The sequence below is a fragment of the Bubalus bubalis genome, chromosome 10, assembly GCF_019923935.1.
Source record: "Bubalus bubalis isolate 160015118507 breed Murrah chromosome 10, NDDB_SH_1, whole genome shotgun sequence".
NCBI classification, from domain to species: Eukaryota; Metazoa; Chordata; class Mammalia; order Artiodactyla; family Bovidae; genus Bubalus; species Bubalus bubalis.
Genome location: NC_059166.1, coordinates 40,211,504 through 40,231,788, shown reverse-complemented (window position 1 = coordinate 40,231,788; position 20,285 = coordinate 40,211,504). Strand labels below are relative to the sequence as shown.

The 20,285-nt window shown below is 46.1% G+C and overlaps 1 protein-coding gene across 1 annotated transcript in view; it reads right to left on the bottom strand.

Moving 5' to 3' along the window:
- Positions 1–714: 714 nt before the first annotated feature.
- The window catches only part of NT5E (5'-nucleotidase ecto), a 62,657-nt gene continuing 43,086 nt past the window's right edge, over positions 715–20,285 (bottom strand). Inside the window, exons 4-9 of the mRNA XM_006057583.4 lie at positions 11,231–11,428; positions 10,349–10,503; positions 7,586–7,691; positions 6,382–6,531; positions 4,592–4,792; positions 715–1,165 (exon numbers count right to left, since the gene is read on the bottom strand). Of these exons, the coding sequence (XP_006057645.2) occupies positions 1,002–1,165; positions 4,592–4,792; positions 6,382–6,531; positions 7,586–7,691; positions 10,349–10,503; positions 11,231–11,428 (974 nt within the window). The 3' untranslated portion in view covers positions 715–1,001. The remainder of the gene's footprint in view (positions 1,166–4,591; positions 4,793–6,381; positions 6,532–7,585; positions 7,692–10,348; positions 10,504–11,230; positions 11,429–20,285) is intronic.

Below are 20,285 nucleotides of genomic sequence, written 5' to 3'. Positions count from 1 at the left end.
GTTGCCACTTGCTTCTCCAGTGCATGAAAGTGAAAAGTGAAAGTGAAGTCGCCCAGTCGTGTCTGACTCTTAGCGACCCCATGGGACTATAACCCACCAGGCTCCTCCGTCCACGGGACTTTCCAGGCAAGATCACTGGAGTGGGATGCCACTGGGCTTTAGCTGTTTCTCTTCTCTAATGGAAGTTGTTCCTGGGCGTTCCAGTCGTTCCTTCCCCTTCTCCCTAACCCCAGATGGCCTTTTGCAGCTCCTGGCCTTTCCCATTATCTGCTGCCCTTTGTGTCCCAACTCCTCAAAGGTACATGGTGGTGAGGAAGAGAACATCACTGTGTGTTTAGTCCATTAAACTCCCTATCACACACACTAGAGAGGAAAAAAAGAGAGACCAGAAATAAAGCAGAGACTTGTCCTCCATGAGTTTGGGGCTCCAGTAAATATCATCCTGAACAGTAACTGGATGAAAAAGTGTGGGACTGAGGTCAGAGGGCCTAGATGCAGGTCTGGGATCGTCACTTTTACCAAATGGCTTTATGTTGGCTTTGAGCTTTAGTTTCCTCATCTTTCATATGGGAAGAAAACGCCTGTCTTCCCACACACAAAAGTTATGGGCATCAAATAAGAAAATGTGCTTAGAATTCCCTTGTAAATGATAAAGTTATGTAAACGTAAGTTGTTTGGTGGATTAGAATGGATATAAAGGAGAAAAATGATGTGTATGGTTTAAAGGTGTTAATAAAGTTTTATTAAAATTTGCATATGTAAACTAAAGATGGCTGGCCTTCTTGTCAGAGGTCCCACTTTCATTTCTTTTCCTATGTGTTCACTAAGTTGCTGATCCTGAGTGATGATGTCAGTGTCTTTACTTACAACCCTCTAAGCTCAGCTTCTAGGAGACTGCAAAGACGGTCTGCGCCATCGTAAAACCAGTTCCTAAAAAACCGATTTGAATCTCACGTGAGAAAAAAAATACAGTTCCATTTAATGGCAAGGAGAATTTTTGGCTATTGGTATAAAATAATGATCACTGCCAAAACTGAAAGAAATATTAAAGAAAAACTTCCACAGCAATGACTTCCTGCAGAAAACTGGATCCGACCTTCAACTGCTGGATAAAGCACTTTCATTTTTGAGATGTATCCGGAAACCACGTTGATATCTTGGTCACCTAGAAAAATACATACATTATTTCAACTACAGAAAAAATAATGATTCATTAATAATAAGGGGAAAGCCAGTGTATTTCTTTAAAGTCCTTTGTGATTATAAGAAGGAAGGTACTCCTTTCATAAGCGAGGCTAAAGTATCACAAAAGACAAGGACAGTGGTGATCATAAGTGCAAAGAATCTGATTGCTTGTCATGTTTCAGATGAGAAATGTGCCCATTGTCTACTATTGGATAATTCAGGGGAATAGAGTCCTCTCAACTCTGAGATGACTTGGTAAGAAGGGACTTCCTCCCTAGGGACTTCCCTGACACTCTAGTGGTTAAGAATCTGCCTTCCACTGCAGGAGACAGAGGTTTGATCCCTGGTCGGGGAACTAATATCCCACATGCCTCAAAGCAGCTAGTAGCCCACACACCACCACTACCGAGCCTTCAGGTTCTGGAGCCTGTGTGCTACAAGTAGAGAGTCGGCCTGCCACAGCTGAAACCTGAAGCAGCCAAATAAATATATAAACGTTTGAAAAGGAAAAGGCTGTTGTCATTATTGCCTCTGAACCACTCCAGAGTCGGGGCACTAAGGAACCGGGTTAAGATAATTAGTTGAGAAATAAATGTGGCTTTTTGGGGATTTTTTTGGCTTGCCTGCTCAAGAATCATTTTCACATAATTGATAGTGAAATAATGGAGGCTTCATTTCCAAAAGAGAAGACAACTGACAAATACTAATTGCCTGTAACTACAGCAAACCCACAGTGACCTGACAGACTTTTATTTTAAAAGTGCCACTTCAAATCATATATCTGATAAGAGGTTAATATCCAAAATATATAAAGACTGCACACAACTCAATAGCCTACCCCCCAAAAAATCTGATTAAAAGATGGGCAGAGGATCTGACAGACATTTTACCAAAGAAGAAATGCAGATGACCAAAAAGCATATGAAAAGATGCTCAATATCATGAATTATCAGAGAAATACAAATCAAAACCACAATGAGTTACCAGCTCACACCTGTTAGAACAACTATGATCAAAACGACAAAAAATGTCAATGAGGATGTGGAGAAAAGGAAGTCTTGTGCATTGTGTGCAAAAATGTAAATTGGTGCAGCTGCTATGAAAAATAGTAGGAGGCTCCTCAAGAAATTGAAAATAGAACTTCCAAATGATCCAACAGTTCCACTCCTATTTACCTAAGAAAATGAAAATACTAATTTGAAAAGATATGTGCACTTCTGTGCTCATTACAGCATTATTTACAATAGCCAAGATAAGGAAGTATGTTAGTCACTCAGTTGTGTCCAATTCTTTGTGACCCCATGGACTGTAGCCTGCCAGGCCCTTCTGTCCATGGAATTCCCCAGGCAAGAATACTGGAGTGGGTTGCCATTTCCTCCTCCAGGGGATCTTCCCAACCCCGGGACAGGACCCAAATCTCCAGCATTGCAGGCAGATTCTTTACCATCTAAGCCACCAGGGAAGCATAAGGAAACAAATGTCCATTAACAGATGGATGAACAAAGATGTGTGTATATATATATACACAATGGAATACTCTTCAGCTATTAAAAAAAATGACCTTTTGCCGTTTGCAACTACATGGATGGCCCTTGAGGACGTTATGCTAAGTGAAATAATTCAGACAAAGACAAATACCATAAATTCAACAACAACAAAGCAAGCAAGCTCAGTTGCAGAGAACAGACTGATGGTTCCTAGAGGTGGAGGGAGTTGGGATTGGGTGAGGATGCAAATGGGTGAAGGGAGTCAAAAGTTAATACAAACTTTCAGTTATAAAATAAGTAAGTCCTGAGGCTGTAATGTATAGCATAGTGGATATAGTTATTAATGCTCTTGCATATTTGAATGTTGATACAAGAATAGATCTTAGAAGTCCTCATTACAAGAAATTTTGTAATTATGTAAGGTGACATTAATTGGACTTAACGTGGTGATCATTTTGCAATACATACAAATATGGAATCATGTTTTATACCTGAAACTAATGTTATATTTCAATTATACCTCAATAAAAAAATGTATTACTATAGTACTTAAAAAGAACCCTTCCCTGCAGTGGTTCTCACCCCTGGGTATACATCAGAATCACTGCAAAGCCTTTTGCCCCAACCAAGTAAATCACACACTCTTAAAAGTTGGGACCAAGTTGGTATTTAATTTAAAATACTCCCCAAGTGATTCTAATGTATGATGAGGGCTGAGAACACTTACAGCCAAAGCTTTCCCAGCCTTCCATGTGAGATCTTTCTCTCCAGCATTCACTAGTCTGGGCTTGAGTGATACACAGCCATTAACTTGTTTCATGCAGGACTCAAGAGGACACCTTCTAAGCCTGCCTTTCCATTTCCTATCATGGAATGGTTGGGAGTAGCTGGCGCCTTTCCTCCCAGGAAGGGCTGCCTCCTTGGCCCTGGCTCTGCCCTCCACCCTCCTTGGGATATGCAGCTACCATGGCAGAACCCTCATGATAAGGCCGTAGAGACAGACGCAGAGAAGCTATGCATGTGTCTTGTGAACACACTAGGTTTTGCCCTGGAGAACAGGAAGGGGTTGTGTACTGGCAGTGTACTCCATGCACAGGAAGTGGTTTTCAATTGAATTTTTGAAAATGAGGCTGGGGTATAATGACCCTCACTCACCTGGGGTCATCTTGGGGGTTCCTATGATGTCCTCCACCAACACATTGTGCTGAATGGAGCAGGCGGCATATCCCATTCATGCCTACCTGACCTTTTCACACCAAAAGCTTCTTCAAGAAAGTTGAGGTGATTTGGGGACTTCCCTGGTGGTGCAGTGGATAAGAATCTGCCTGCCAGTGCAGGAGACATGGGTTCAATCCCTGATCTGGGAAGATTCCACATACAGTGGAGCATCTAAGCCCTTGTGCCACAACTACTGAGCCTGTTTCAGAGCCTGTGCTCTGCAACAAGAAAAGCCACCACAGCGAGAAGCATGAGCACTGCAACCAAGAGGAGCCCCCTGCTAGCTGCAACTAAAAAAAAAAAAAAAGCCTGAGCAAACTAACCAAGACCCAGCATGCCCCAAAATAAATAAATGTAAAAAAAAGTTGAGATGATTTAACATGGTTTCCCACATCCAACCTAAAAATGCAACATGTTTATATTTCACAATTTAAATAGCTGCTTAGCTGCACTTTAAAAGTTTTAAAACACTTGTTATGTAAAAATACGTTTTCCCTGGGCGTGGATGGATGGCTTGAGTACTGGGGAGGGGCAAGACTCTACTACCCTAGGCTGTTTCCTAACAAAGTGGGAGGGAGCTGACAGTGTAGGGGCAGATCTGGTTTCTGGCTTTGCTTTCCTGGTGTCATCGTGTGCTGCTCCCCTCCTGGGATCTGTTCTGTTCCTTTGGGTTAGGGAGGGGAAGAGACACTTGTGCTTACCAGAGTCATGTTTTATCTTTTCATCTTTTATCATCCGGAATCCGTCTCCACCGCTGACAAGGAAGCTTGGGAGGATCACCTTGTACACCTTATCCATTCTGAGAGGCTCATAACTGGGCACACGACACTGGGTGCAAAGAACCTCTAACTTGACCACCCTGTCCCCAGGGTTTCGGGACATATCATACACCACATGAATTCCTAGAAAAGAAAGGAGGCTGTAGGTTTTCACTGGATCCAAAGGAAAATTTTTGTTTTCTAAGAAAGATTTTGGCCCAAATCTGGAGTTACGGGGCTGCGGCTTAGTTTTCATTTAGTTTGAGTGAAACTTCAGCAAGAGAGCTGAAGTGACGTTGCAGCTACTGTATCTGGTTAAGTTTATCCTTGAGTCTTTTCTGGGACGCCTGAGAACCCCTTGGGTGGGCAACTGGGGACTCTGCAGGGAGAAACCACACCTTTTTTTAATTCACATCATGAATTAATCGGTCCAGCAAACTTGATTCAGTAGCTTTGGAAAATGAGGAACAGATGAGAGCTGACCAACAAATAGTTAATAATTGGCCTGGGTGACTTCTGCGAAACATACAACTACCCAGCACAGTGCCTCTCTCTGTTCCCTCTTCTCTTTCCTGGAAAATGGAGAATATCTGGGCAACCCTACGGGCAGTGGGTGGGACTCCACCACCCTCTGCAGCCCCTTAGTCCCAGCAGTGGGGTGCTCTGGGACTTCCCAGAAGGGGGAAGACTTGAAAAGCAATCAGACCCCTCAAGGGGGGTCTACCATCTAAAGTATAAACAGTGAGGTCAGACTATGGTGTCACAGTCAACTAAGATTATTCATATTAATTTTAACTTATTGGACTGTTGACAAAAGCACTTTAGAAGTCCTTAACAATTTGGGAAGCATTTATTTTCCTTCCACTTTCATGGCAATCCATAAGATAAGCAGGCACATTTTCTCACTGTTCTCTGAGAGGCTGAATGAAGACTTGCCCCAGGTCCCAGTGGAACTAGAACCAGGTTCCAATGTCTTGTCCTGGCTGCCCCTTGCAGAAATCATCTTTATTAATAGTGATTGGACATTGCATTCCCTTGAACCTCTGCATGCTTCCAGGCAACTACCAGGTAGTAGAAAAAGGTTTGGTTTGTTTTTGTTGTTGTTGTTTTTTTTTTTTACAAAGAACACTGAATGTTTAAACAACTAAGGTTTTAATAGAAACTAGACCTCAAGGCTGGAGAAGGCAATGGCACCCCACTCCAGTACTCTTGCCTGGAAAATCCCATGGACGGAGGAGCCTGGTAGGCTGCAGTCCATGGGGTTGCTGAGGGTCGGACATGACTGAGCAACTTCACTTTCACTTTTCACTTTCATGCATTGGAGAAGGAAATGGCAACCCACTCTAGTGTTCTTGCCTGGAGAATCCGAGGGACGGGGGAGCCTGGTGGGCTGCCGTCTATGGGGTCACAGAGTCGGACATGACTGAAGTGACTTAGCAGCAGCAGCAGCAGCAGACCTCAAGGCAGCTGACCTGCTTAGACCCAGAGGGCCAGCTCCTGCAGAGAAGATCGTCTGATGTCCAAATCAGACTTGGAAAATATTGCTCATTTTCAGGGCCTTGGGGCTTTGACCCCGACCTATTCTTAGTGGTCTGGGAGTCTACAGCCACTGAAAGACTATGCATTGGTGTTGGGTGTGTGAAGCCCAAGCAAGCCTGGCCAGGAGGTCCTGGTGAGGTGGGGAGCTAAGCCAACCAGCAGGAAGCCTCCCCTCACCTTGGAAAGTGACTTACCTCCCACCTGCAGAAACTCGCCTGTGGCCTGGCCATAGCGGTGCACGCTGTGCTCGAAGGCCTTCTTCAGGGTGGAGCCTTTTAACTGGACCAGGTCGAAGGTGCCTCCAAAGGGCAACACAGCAGCCAGGTTCTCCCAGGTAATCGTGCCTGAGGGTAGTCACAGATGAGGCCAGAGGGAAAACGGCTTGCGAACAAGCCCAGTGTCCTTCAGGACCCGCAGAGGAGGTAAGGGAGACGGGGCCGCGAGGAGACTATGAGGACAGCACAGCTGCGTCTGAGTGTTCCTGATGCTTGGGAAGACGGGGATCAGGAGGCCCCTGGCCGTGCCCTCCTCCACTGAGACTGTTTTGACAGTATATCAAGGAAGAGGATTAGGGCATCCCTGGTGGGTCAGTGGTAAGGAATCTGCCTGCCAATGCAGGAGACATGAGAGGCCTGGATTCAATCACTGGGTCGTGAAGATCCCCTGGATGAGGCCATGACAACCCCACTCCAGTATTCTTGCCTGGAGAATCCCATGGACAGAGGAGCCTGGTGGGCTACAAGTCCATAGGGTTGCACAGAGTTGGACTCGACTGAAGCAACTTAGCATGCACATATGCAGGGAAGATGACAGGAGTGTCTCGAATATCTGTCTGGTTGGCTGGTTTTACCATGTGCTGTAATCCAGGATATCTGTAAATGCACTAAAGGAAGTTGTCCAGCTGTTTTGTCCAGGGCTTGAAATTGGCAGTTTTGTCCTCCTCTTTCCAGATATCCAGGTGGAAGCTGTCACCATTTTGCATAAATCAGTCAATGATTCATGTGAGTCAGAAGTTCGATTTTTTTTTTTTTTTTTAATTTTTGGTTGCACTGTGCAGCATGTGGGATCATAGTTCCCCGATCAGGGATCAAACCCGTGCCCCCTGCATTGGAGTTGCGGAGTCTTAACCACTGGACCACCAGGCAAGACCTAAGTCAGAAGTTTAGGTAAAACTTGGTTCCACTAAGGCTAACTGCTCCCTCTGTGTGCACATGCATCCGAGAATACAAGTGCGTGTGTGCCCTTTAGGTGGGGCACTGACTTGAGTGGCAGCTAACCCAAGCTGAGGGGCCTGGCACTGTGGGTTGTGGCTGGCAGCACAGAGGAGCTAAGGCTGCCTGTGGCCAGGTATGGGGATCTGGTCAGACAGAGAGCTGAGGCCAGGGCCCAGGAGCATACCATTGTTCCGCTCGTCAATGGGCGACCGGATGCCACCTCCATTTAAAATGCACAGGGACACGTGGTTCCAGGACATCTCATCCGGGTGTCTCAGGTTGTTGTTAATCTGCAACAGCAGCAGGAATTTACACTTGTTATTCTGGGCCTTCTTTCTGAGGGTTCGTTCCCAGAAATGAAGCTGCTTTTCTTCTGCCCCTGTGTGCCCGGAGCTCTCTCAAGTGTAACTTGTCAAAACTAGCTTTATGATCTGAGAAGCAACAATAAGATACTGTGACCAGTCCCAGGTCAGACTCTGAGCAGCCAGCAGCTCTGAAACCCTCTCCTAAGACCCTGCATCCCCAGAGCAGGGGCCCTGAGCAAAGCCCACCCCGCCAACCCCCAGCAAAGGCCGGGGGCCCCTGTGCAGAGTGGCTCATGGGGCTGCTCCCCCAGGACAGGCCCACACTTGCTCCTGAGGGCAGAGTCCAGAACCCTTTCAGCTCTAGACCTTGGGCCACCAAGAATCCTGGCAGTCTGGTCTAGGTCCCCAGACAGTTCCTAAGCTGGCAATTTTGGAGACACAGAGAGAGACAGCCCCTAAGATGGAGTTCCAGTCTTTTCTTTTACATAATATGTGTTTAGTGACAAATAAAATGAATACATTCTCATTTGAAAAAATAGGATGGTGGAGGAGGTGAGGGAGACACGGGGTCACGGCCAGGAGGACAGCACCGTGGCGTTGTTCCTGACATGGGGGGAGGAGGGACTCCTTGTGCGGTGAGCACTGCTAGAGCCTGGGGTGTTTCCTTGCACACCTGCCTCCACACAGTCCCACTCTGGCTTCTCTACAGCTACTTGTCTCACGTGGACTGCATGGTGCTTAGGAGCCAGTGCTGGTCCTGCCTTGGGAAGTGTGAGTGTTGTCATTTACTTGGCAGGCTTTTTTTTTTTTAATTATTTTTAATTGAAGGATAATTGCTTTACAATATTGTGTTGGTTTCTGCCATACAATAACATGGATCAGTACTTGGCAGACTTCTATTGAGTGTGGCTTCATCCTAGATACCAGGCACAGAGCTGAGCACAAAGGCCCCCTGGGTTCCCCTGGGCGTGGTGAGTTTGACTCTGAGACCTCAGTTCGGCATGGCCCCTGGGGTGCTGCCCACAGACAGGTGAATAGAGGGATGCTTTGGGCGTGAGATCTCACTCACCATGGGACTTACTATTCTCATGATAACTACATGTCATCGTTCTCTGCTTGTGAAGGCTGTTCCCACAAGGCCAGGTTCTCAGGGCCAAGAGGAGACAGATCAAGGAAATGCAGCCTGGCTTTGTTAGGCCCAAGCAAAAGTGTTTTATTACTATGTCCACATCTTCAGAGAAGTGGAGTTTGTGGAGTCAGGTCATCTTACAAAAGGAAAGCCATATCCAAAATTCAGACACTTTAGATGAGCACCTCGAAATAAAGGCTTCATTCTTGTCCAGCAATAAAGAGGTTAAATAGTCTCGTTTAGGCTTCAGAGACAAAGCAGAGCAGGCCTCTGACCTTGCTTCTAACCTGCCTGGACATACCCCTGACTGCTGCTGTGAGTGTCAGCCATGCCTGCTGTGAGGGTTGGCTGAGAGCCACCATAGATAGATAGAGGGAGGATCTTTGAATTTGCTGAGCCATCTGGCCAACCAGGACCAACAACATTCCAAGATTTGCAGAACAAAGCAAACAGCATTGTAAAAAAGGTTGTTGTTCCGATGCTCAGTCGTGTCTGACTCTTTGCAGCCCCATGGACTGCAGCATGCCTGGCTTCCCCTTCCTTTGCTATCTCTTGGAGTTTGCTCAAACTCATGTCCACTGAGTCGATGATGTCATCCAACCATCTCATCATCTGCAGCTCCCTTCTCCTCCTGCCTTCAATCTTTCCCAGAATCAGGGTCTTTTCCAAGACCTACGTAATCTACATGAAAAAGATTAACACAATACCAGAGCTGCAGTTTTGCTCGCAGACTGATGATGATGGTTTGTGGCCTGGGAATTGTGAGCGGGAACCCCAGACTGCAACCTTTGAAGTCTCATCCACAGAGCAGACATGCTGCCTTGAACCTTTTCCCAGTTGGAACTCCAGATGTGCTGTGTCGCGGGACTTCCCAGCACTGTTGTGCTATGTCACGGGACTTCCCAGCACTGTTTGTCTGTTAGTCAAAGCCCAATTTGGTGATGATGTATCCTCTGCTGTTCCTATTTCTCTTTTCTTTTAGTGTTAGTATATTGAAAGTAAGCTAGATAATTCTCTAATAAATATTTGTATTATTTATTTGTATATAACGAGTGGCTTATTTTGTTAACAAACCTCTTGAACCTGAGATAAAAGTGAAAACTTTCTACAAAACAGGGGTGGTCCACTGGTATGGTTCAGGCACCTTCCCAGGGTACTCAGTGCGAATCCACACCAAGCTTATATCTGGGCATTAATTTTTAAAAAACATTTGTATTGAGGTATAGTTGCTTATAATGTTTTGTTAGTTTCTGCTGTATAGCAGAGTGAATCAGCTGTATGTTACATGTATATCCTCCCCTTTTTGGATTTCCTTCCCATGTAGGTCACCACAGAGCACTGAGTAGAGTTCCCTGTGCTATGCAGCAGGTCCTCATTGATTACCTATTTGGGCATTAATCTTTAAACATCTTCATTCTGTATCAGGTGGTCCGTCCTCACATCCTCCCTTTCTTCTTCCATCTGTCCTCCACCCTCCCTAGGCGTGGGCCCTGCTCTCCCGGGAACCACTCACCATAGCATCACAAATCAGGTTGCCCATGTTGCATTCTCGAAAGCGGCATGACTGAGCGGTGCCATCCAGATAGACAATTGTTTTCCCCAATTCCTGGGTCGAATAGTTATCTAATTTTACCCGCCACTTGTTAATATCTGCTTTTATGTTTGGATCTAGAAGAAAACAAACAAATCAGCCTGCAGTTAAAGCAGATCTCAGACTGGCTTAAACGTGAGAGAAAGACAAACATCATTCAGCTAACTTGGCGTGAGTCTACAGTTCTTCACCATATTTGTGTACATTTTGGTTTTTGACCAGGAAATTTCCTTAGGCATATCTGTTCTATTTCCTGGAAATAAGGCCCTGCTTGGATCTTAAAATGCCAAGTGAACCAAAATCAACTCATCACATCTGACTACCTGCTGGCCCACTGGGGATAGCATCCGCGGTGCAGATGTGGGCAATGATTAGGCTTATACTTGGGCAGGTAAAGGGATGAGAGGGCCTGCTATGGGGTCCTGGCCCCTCCCTCTGGCTGTCAGAAGCTCTGACTCTCCAGGGCCCCTGATCGTCAGTCTTTCCCTATCTGAACCCAGGTCTCCCCCAGCTCTCCTCTGGGACGTGAGCTGAGAGCGGTTCTCCTGTGCCAGGGTAGAGCTGTAAAAAGCACAACAAGCAGTGACACAGTGTCTGGTGCTGAGAGGGCTTAGAGAAGCCCCTGGGGACTTCTGAAATTTGGGTGTGTTTTAAATCTCCTTATCCAAGAAGACAGTAGGGTAAGCTCAAGGAAGAAACTCAGTTCTTCAGAAACATTGTCCTGAAATGTTAACAAAGCAAATAAAACACAATCCAGCCATCGGATTTTGCAATTGGTGGATCACTGCCCTGAATTTCACATACCTTCTGGGATGCTGCTGTTGAGAAGAATGGGATTTCCATGTGAAGTGACAACATTTCCTTTTTCATCAAACTCAACCTTCAAATAGCCTAGGTATTTGCCAAAAGCATAGGCCTGGACCACAGGAACCTTCCGTCCATCATCAGAAGTGACTATGAATGGGTACTGCCCTGCTGGTACCTCTTTGGAAGGTGGATTTCCTGCAATGAAAGATCCAGAGCTGATCAAGTCAGGCCTTGTTCACAGCTGGCTGTGGGCCCGCAGGCCGCTGGCCAGGTGACTGCAAATTCTGAACCAATGATTCCCCAGCTGCTGCTCTATACAGCTGGTCTTTCAGAGCCCGGCTTGGGCATCTGCCCCGGTTTCCAAATGCCCTTTTGGCACATGAATCCTCCCATTCTCAACCCAGCAGACATTTGCTAAGCTCTTCCTAAGTCCAGGGCACCGTGCCCGGTGCTGGGGGCACACAAAGATACGACACTGCTAAACTCTCCTGTCTCCATCCTGACCCGGCTCCATTCTCACCAACCAGGTGGAGTAGCCAAGGCACTTCACTTCCCTGAGCTTCAGTTTTCCCACCTGTCGGTTGTTTAGTTGCTCAGTCTTGTCTGACTCTTTGCGACCCTCTGGACTCTAGCCCGCCAGGCTCCTCTGTCCATGGAATTCTCTAGGCAAGAATACTGGAGTGAGTAGCCTTCTCACTCCAGATCAAATCTACATCTCCTGTGTCTCCTACATTGCAGGCAGACTCTCTATCCACTGACCCATCAGGGAAGCCCTTCCCCACCTGTACAATGGGCAAAATAATTCCTGGGGCTGTTGTGAGGATGAAACATCTAATCTCCCTTGCATAATGTCTGGGACACAGTAGAAACTCATTACATGTGTATTTCTTTCCTTTACGAGAGGATGGCAACCTCTTGGAAACTCTAGACATACATTCGGAACTTAGACTCTTTAATGGAGATGACAAGAAATTAACATGGTAAATCAACTATACTTTAATTAAACAAAAAAAGAAATGACAAAGGCCATCCCTAGGTTTTGTTGCTGAGTTCTGTGTCTCCTTGGTGCCCTGTGGAATGGCCACACTCATGCCAGGAGCTGACCAGTGCACACACCACCTGCCCCAGCCAGAACACAGACCAGCTAAGTTCTGCTGAATTGTCTCCAAGGGGAGCCCTGGGAGAACCTGAGTGCCACTTATCAACCAGACACTGAGACCCACCTCAGCATTGCCTTCAAGACACAGGCCCGTGGGAGGGTGGGAGCCGGGGCAGTGGGACCCTGAGCCCTGGTCTCTGATCACCTCACCTGACATGTTCCAATTCTGTAGCTGCAACCTCCTATGGGCACCTTGCACTTCCTATCTCACCTCCACAGGGACTGGACCTCATTTGGGCTGTCCTGAGTCAGAGACAATGAAACAGATACCCTTGACCTGCCACTGTTTCTATCACCTCCCTCCACACACCCACCACCAGCGCTTCCTATTAGGTGTTCACAGAGGGCCCGGGCAACTTCAGCTCGTGTTGGCTGCTCACTGGACCAGTTACGAGAATCAGCCAGGAGCCAGTCCTGGACCAGACCTAGTTTAGCCCTCCAGGCACCCCACGAGGCAGCTCCTATTATTGCCCCCACTGTACAGACTGTACACCCTGTGTACCGGGTGTCACAGGCCTTGTGTCCAAGGTTATGCAGCTGGTCTGTGAAGGAGGGGGCTGCAAACAGGACTGTGAGGCACTGGAGCTTCTGTTCTCTCCACCTCCCAACACAGCCGATGATGTGCTGTTTTCAGAAGCCTGTAAGAGTTGGTTTCCAAAGGCCACTGCCCAAAGCAAGTGCAAGCCTGGGGCTGTGCCTTTGTGCTCCAAGCTATGTCTGGGCTTCACTCTTCACTGAAGACAAGCTGGGGTGAATGTTTTATGAAAAACCCAGTCCTGCTTTTGCTCTTGTCCTCAGTAATTACAGAGCAGACATGCTGCAAATACCAACATTCCAAAAGCAGGAACAAGCTGTTGCCCGTATTAGCTTCCCATTTTCTTGCTTCCCATGGAAAAAGAAAAAAGCCTTGGAACTTTATTTTCACAAAAGCACCTGACTAGAGATCCAGAGCAGGCCATGTCCCATCTCCATTTGCACGGATCACGACAGATGGTGGCTAGGACTGTCGTAGATGGTTGGAGGCATTGCAGAATAGCAAGGAAGGTTAATGCTCACACCATCCTCGATCGGTTCTGTGGTGGTCCTTTTTTGGACAAGCTTGAAGCCTGCTTTTTACTTCAGAGGAAGGGGGTATAGCAGCCCTCCCCTCAACTGGGGAGGGTTCCTCTTTGAGCTCAGAGAACCTTGGCAAGGTGCAGTTTCCATTATGTCCACAAGGTGGCGCAGAATACCCCATCCAGTAGGCAAAGGCCCTAAGTCTGTTTCAGAAAGGAATCTAGCAGATTCCTGGAAACTGGAGAAGGGCAAGCCTGACTATTTTGGCCTCTATTTTTCTGCCCTCCATATATATATCTGAATTTAAACAGAATGTAAAAATTTGGAATCTAACTATTCGGTCAGATGTCTTATCAGATCAGCTTGCTCTTTAGAAATAGGAGCCACCAACCCCCAGCTCCTGCAGGACAGGGACCTTTTCTAGTTCTTGAAAGGCCTTGATGTGCCTTTTGTTAGAACAAATGATGTGTCATCTTCATCCCAGATGGACCTAATTAGGAACAAGGAGGACGCTTCCCATGCAGCTGAGGCAACAACCAGTCTTGTTTGGCTCAGGGCAGCCTTCTCCACAACTCTGTTTCCCCTCCACTCGTCAACCCCAGAAAACCGCTGGCAGAGAAATGCAATCCAGGGAAACCGTTCACAGTTCCCACAGCCCTCTATTCAGCCAAAGATGCTCAGGCGCCAAATATTCTCTCCACACACAGAACCACACATCTTTAGATCCAAGCTTGTTTTCTTGGTGGGGGAGAAATGGTTTACCAGAACTCTATTTCAGCCATTTGGCAAACAAATAATCTTGGGAGCAAGCCTGAGGAAGTAGGAGGTGTGGGCTGACATTTTCACCTGGTCACCGGGCATTTCCCAGCACAGCGAGGGAGCAGCCCCTCAGGACAGGGGTTCCCAGTGCTGGCCTTGACAAGTGCCTGTCTGGTGGCCCAGAGGATGGATCATGTGGTCACAGAGATGCCAGGGAGCAGACCTTCAACATAGTTTTCACTTGGCTGAATGAATTGCTTATTTTTAAAATATTTATTGAATTTGTTATGATACTGCTTATGTTTTATGTTTTGGTTTTTTGGCCATGAGGCATGTGGACTCTTAGCTCCCTGACCAGGGATCGAACCTGCACTCCCTACATTAGAAAGTGAAGTCTTATCACTGGACCTCCAGGGAAGTCCTGGCTGAATGAATTGTAGAATGTTTGAGGCGGTCTACGTGATGATTTTAATGTATAATGGGACTGGTCTAAGAATTTCCAAAGTGAAAGTGAAAGTCGCTCAGTCATGTTCGACTCTTTGTGGCCCCATGGACTATACAGTCCATAGAAGTCTCCAGGCCAAAATACTGAAGTGGATAATCTTTCCCTTCTGCAGGGAATCTTCCCAACCCAGGGATTGAACCCAGGTCTCCCACATTGCAGGCAGATCCTTTACCAGCTGAGCCACACAGGAAGCCCAAGAATACCACCTATCCCTTTTCCAGTGGATCTTCTCGATCCAAGAATTGAACTGGGGTCTCCTGCATTGCAGGTGGATTCTTTACCAACTGAACTGAGCTATCAGGGAAGCCCCAAGAACTTCCAATATTCCTACAAAAGGACTGGATTAAAGTACTTGGTAATTTGCATATTTCACATCAATGCTTCTAAGGGACTTTAGTCTCTCTTTTAAATGACTGGGAAGTGCTTGCTTTTTCATCTGTTTACTCCTCAATATCTCAGAAGAGTCACACTTTGGTCACCATTATCTTGTCCCTGGGCCACTGCACAGCCTCCTAACTGATGTCTATATATCTATCTCTTCTTTTCCTCTTTCTGATCCAGTTTCCCTACAACAGCCTGAATGATCTTTCTAAACACAAATATGATCGTGCACTCCCTGGTTTAAAATATTTCCTATGGCCTTAGTCATTGTTGTTCAGTTGCTAAGTCATGTCCGACTCTTTGCCACCCCATGGACTGCAGCACACCAGGCTTCCCTGTCCTTCACTATCTCCTGGAGTTTGCTCAGATTCATGTCCATTGAGTGGATGATGCCCTCTATCACTGGCCTTAGGGAGAACAGCAAAACTGATCAGGACCCTGCAAAGCCTTCCCAGGTTAAAAAAGAAAAAAGTCCCTCCATGTTCCCTATTTCTTGTTTGTAGAAAAAGGCTTTAGTCTCCTAGACTTTCCCTGGGTTCCAAAGACTCAAGCAGTTACTAATTAGGGAAGTTAGAGACTGAAGAAACAAAGGGAAAATAGTCAAGCAAGAAAACCAACGATAGCTTAAAAATAATAATTTAGTGAAGGGGGAAGAAAAATGGAATCCTAGTTTCTCCACAAGGGATGTACATAACAATCTGACATATAGCTTTGAGTTGTTCCCCTACCCTCATCCAGGTGGAGAGTGGTGACTCTATGCTGACCACATGCATGCAGATCCCAGACCGATTAGAACCAGAAGACTGATGATTAAGATTCCTGAAATATCACACTGTTACCTCACTACCACCAATCAGAAGAAGGTCCACCAGCTGTAACTCTTACCTACAAAACTGCCTTTACAAATTGTCCCCTGAAAGCCATTGGAGAGTTTGGGTCTTTTGAGCACAAGTTACCCATCCTCCTTGCTTGGCACTTGGCAAATAAATGCTGTACTTTCTCTCACTACAACCTGATGTTAGTAGATAGGCTTTTCTGCATAGTGGGGCGAGCAGACCCAAATTCGGTTTGTAGCAACATTGTAATTTTTGTCATGAACATCATAACCTATCAGACGTACATGATATGGCCCTGCTTTGAGGCAGGAGGTAGATGCCCACCACCCCCATCACCCCCAGGGCAGATACTCCAGGATGAAAATAGCAGGACAATCAAAAGAAGAGGCTAAGCCCTGCCCAAATAGAAGAAAAAAGATCACATTATTTCTAATTCTTGAAATCAGAAGACCTCCCTGACTACATATGTGTAGGAAGACTCCTTGGAGGTCAAAAGGGGAGTGATGCTAAGTGATACTAACTACCCATAGGCTTCTTTGGTAGCATCCATCTTGGCTAAGAGATGCATGTACACATATGGGGGGATCCTGAGATACACCAAATATGAACTCTGAACCAGGCAAATCAACGGAAACCCAGAAGAAATGCCCCATATAAGTAATTCAAGCTACCACGAGGGAGTGACTCTCTCTGAGTCTATCCATGTATCTATCCACACGTACAGTACTCTTTTTTCCTTTTCATAAGTGCTTTATTTGTTTCACTACTTTCCCTCTTTGTGGGAATTTTCTGCAAAGCTGAAGGGCCAGGTTCTTGTCACTGACCACTAGTCTAGTGGCTAGGATTTGGTGCTCTCATAGCTGCAACCTGACTGGATCTCTGGCCAGGAACCACAGCCCCACTTCAAGCTCCTGTAGGCTGAGGCCGCTATAGATCAGCTTCACTCGGACCTTCTGCCCTGCACTTCAGCAATCTTAGTGTCTTCCATTCTCACACCACACCCACCTCCACAGTCACAAACATAGAGTAAGACTCAGAACCAGAGGCCCATAGGTGAATTATATCTTAGCCTAAATGTCAGTTCCTCAGAACACTCTCTGACAATCCCCTAGACGTGGTCAGGTCCTCCTACACCTGCCCTCCCAGCATCGTGGACTTCTTTCTTCACAGCATGCTTTGTAATTATATATGATTGATTTCGCTGCATACTTAAAAAAAAAATCTTATCAGCGTCGGTATCCCTTTTAAGATAATGAGTTCCATAAGGGCCCAGGGGCTGGCCCAGCACATAGCAGGTGGTTGATAAATGTTGAATGTATGCTTGAGTAGTTTAGCCAGCTTTTTTTCAGATCAGACAAGATGTGTATGCCCTTCCTGTGGAGGAATCCATATGTCAAGGGGAGTCAAGCCCCAGTTCCCAACTCCCCTCTATCTAATTTCTTCAACAAGCTGGGTGGGACTTGTAAAGCAGAATGAGCTGCCTGTTGAGAGAACAGGTTTGGGTGCAGCTCCCTTTCAATCTGGTGACCTTGGGAGAGACTCTTAGTTCCTGGAACCTAAATGTATTTCCTGTATCTGTAAAATAAGAGATTTGCTCAGAGGTTGAAACCAAGAGGGTTTAATTTTATTTTAAGCTATGAGTATCTTCTGCATGCTGGAGATCTCCTGGCATTGCAAGCCATGAAGTAGGTGGGCCAAGAAGCACTCTGTGAGCGGGCGCTCAGGCCAGCCGCTGTCAAGAAGCATTCTGCAACCAGAGAGGTGAGTCACCAGCTCCTCAGCCACCTCTGTACCCAACCCTGACACACTGGCTGTCACATCTCCTCCGGGGACTCAAGGGGCGGCCAGCAGTCTCCATATCTGGACCGTGCCCCTCTGTGTTGTACATGCTTCGATTTACTGCCCACATTCTTGCTCTTAGACATTCAGTGAGGTCTAAAGAGATGATGCATCTCTGAGTGGTACCCGAGTGGGCACAAACCCCCTGGAAGTCCAACCCAGGCTGTGTGCCTCTACCCAGTCGTAACTGGCTAGGGCAATTACAGGAGCTTGGCAGGGTGGGAACGGGCTCATACACTCACTCACTCAATAAACATCTCCAAGCTCCAACAAGTCCCGGTGTGCTGAACTCCACTGCCCTGTGGGGCCAGGCCTGAGGGCCTTGCCTCACCTTGTGAGGCAAAGGCCACCCAGTGTGACAGAGCAGGGGACGGAGTGACACTCCTACAGTCCGCCACCCTCTTCTCTTCACAGAAGATTAAGTCATGGCCGAGTATCCTTCCAGATACCAGCATTCTTTTTTTAAAAAAATTTTATTGGAGTATAGTTGCTTCCCTGATAGCTCAGTTGGTAAAGGATCCGCCTGCAATGCAGGAGACCCCAGTTTGATCCCTGGGTTGGGAAGATCCCCTGGAGAAGGGAAAGGCTACTCACTCCAGTATTCTGGCCTGGAGAACTCCATGGACTGTACAGTTCACGGGGTTGCAAAGAGTCAGACTACTGAGTGACTTTCACTTTCATAGTTGCTTTGCAATGTTGTGTTAATCTCTGCTGTACAGCAAAGAGAATCAGCCATATGTATACATACACCCCCTCTTTTTTTGGATTTCCTTTTCATTTAAGTCACCACAGAGCACTGAGTAGCATTCCCTGTGACAAGTAGGTTCTCATTAGTTATCTATTTTATACATAACAGTGTGTGTATGTCAATCCCAATCTCCCAGTTTATCCCAACCCCCTTTTCCCTCCTTGGGGTCCATGTGTTTGTTCTTAATGTCTATGTTTCTATTTCTGCTTTGCAAATAGGTTTCAGATATCAGAATTCTTTTCTTTTTTTTTTTTTTACAATATAGAACAGTGTTTTATATAAAAATTAAAAACAAATCCTAACAACACAGCTGTCCTCTGGTTCTATCACTGTGGCCTGTTAAAACACAGAGTTCAGACCCAGCAATCCCACCACTGGGCATATGCCCTGAGAAAACCACAATTCTAAGCGACACATGTACCCCAATGTTCATTGCAACACTATATACAATAGCCAGGACATGGAAGCAACCAAGATGTCCATCGACAGATGAATGGATAGAGAAGTTGTGGTACATTTATACAATGGAATATTACTCAGCTATAAAAATGAACGAATTTGAGTCAGTTGTAGTGAGGTGGATGAACCTAGAGTCTCTTATACAGAGTAAAGTAAGTCAAAAAAACAAGCACCATATATTAACACATATATATGGAATCTAGAAGTTTCCACAGAAGTACACAGAAGAACTATACAAAAAAGATCTTATGACCCAGATAACCATGATGGTGTGATGACTCACCTACAGCCAGACATCCTGGAATGTGAAGTCAAGTGGGACTTAGGAAGCATCACTACGAACAAAGCTAGTGGAGGTGATGGAATTCCAGTTGAGCTATTTCAAATCCTAAAAGATGATGCTGTGAAAGTGCTGCACTCACTATGATGGAAAATTTGGAAAACAGCAGTGGCCACAAGACTGTAAAAGGTCAGTTTTCACTCCAATCCCAAAGAAAGGCAATGCCAAAGACCGTTAGTACCACGCCATTGCACTCATCTCACATGCTAGCAAAGTAATGCTCAAAATGCTCCAAGCTCAAAACGCTCAATTCTCCAACGTTCAAAATTCTCCAATGTTGGCTTAAAACTCAACATTCAGAAAACTAAGATCATGGCATTCGGTCCCATCACTTCATGACAAATAGATGAAGAAACAGTGGAAACAGTGACAGACTTTATTTTTTTGGGCTCCAAAATCACTATAGATGGTGACTGCAGCCATGAAATTAAAAGACACTTGCTCCTTGGAAGAAAAGCTATGACCAACCTAGACAGAATATTAAAATACAGAGACATTACTTTGCCAAAAAAGGTCCGTCTAGTCAAAGCTATGGTTTTTCCAGAAGTCATGTATAGATGTGAGAGTTGGACCATAATGAAAGCTGAGCACCAAAGAACTGATGCTTTTGAACTGTGGTGTTGGAGAAGCCTCTTGAGAGCCACTTGGGCTGCAAGGAGATCCAATCAGTCCATCCTAAAGGAAATCAGTCCTGAATATTCATTTGTTGCTGAAGCTGAAACTCCAATACTCTGACCATCTGATGTGAAGAACTGACTCATTGGAAAAGACCCTGATGCTGGGAGGGATTGGGGGCAGGAGGAGAAGGGGATGACAGAGGATGAGATGGTTGGATGGCATCACTGACTCGATGGACATGAGTTTGAGGAGGGTCCAGGAGTCGGTGATGGACAGGGAAGCCTGGCATGCTGCAGTCCATGGGGTCGCAAAGAGTCAGACACAACTGAGTGACTGAACTGGCAACTGGGAT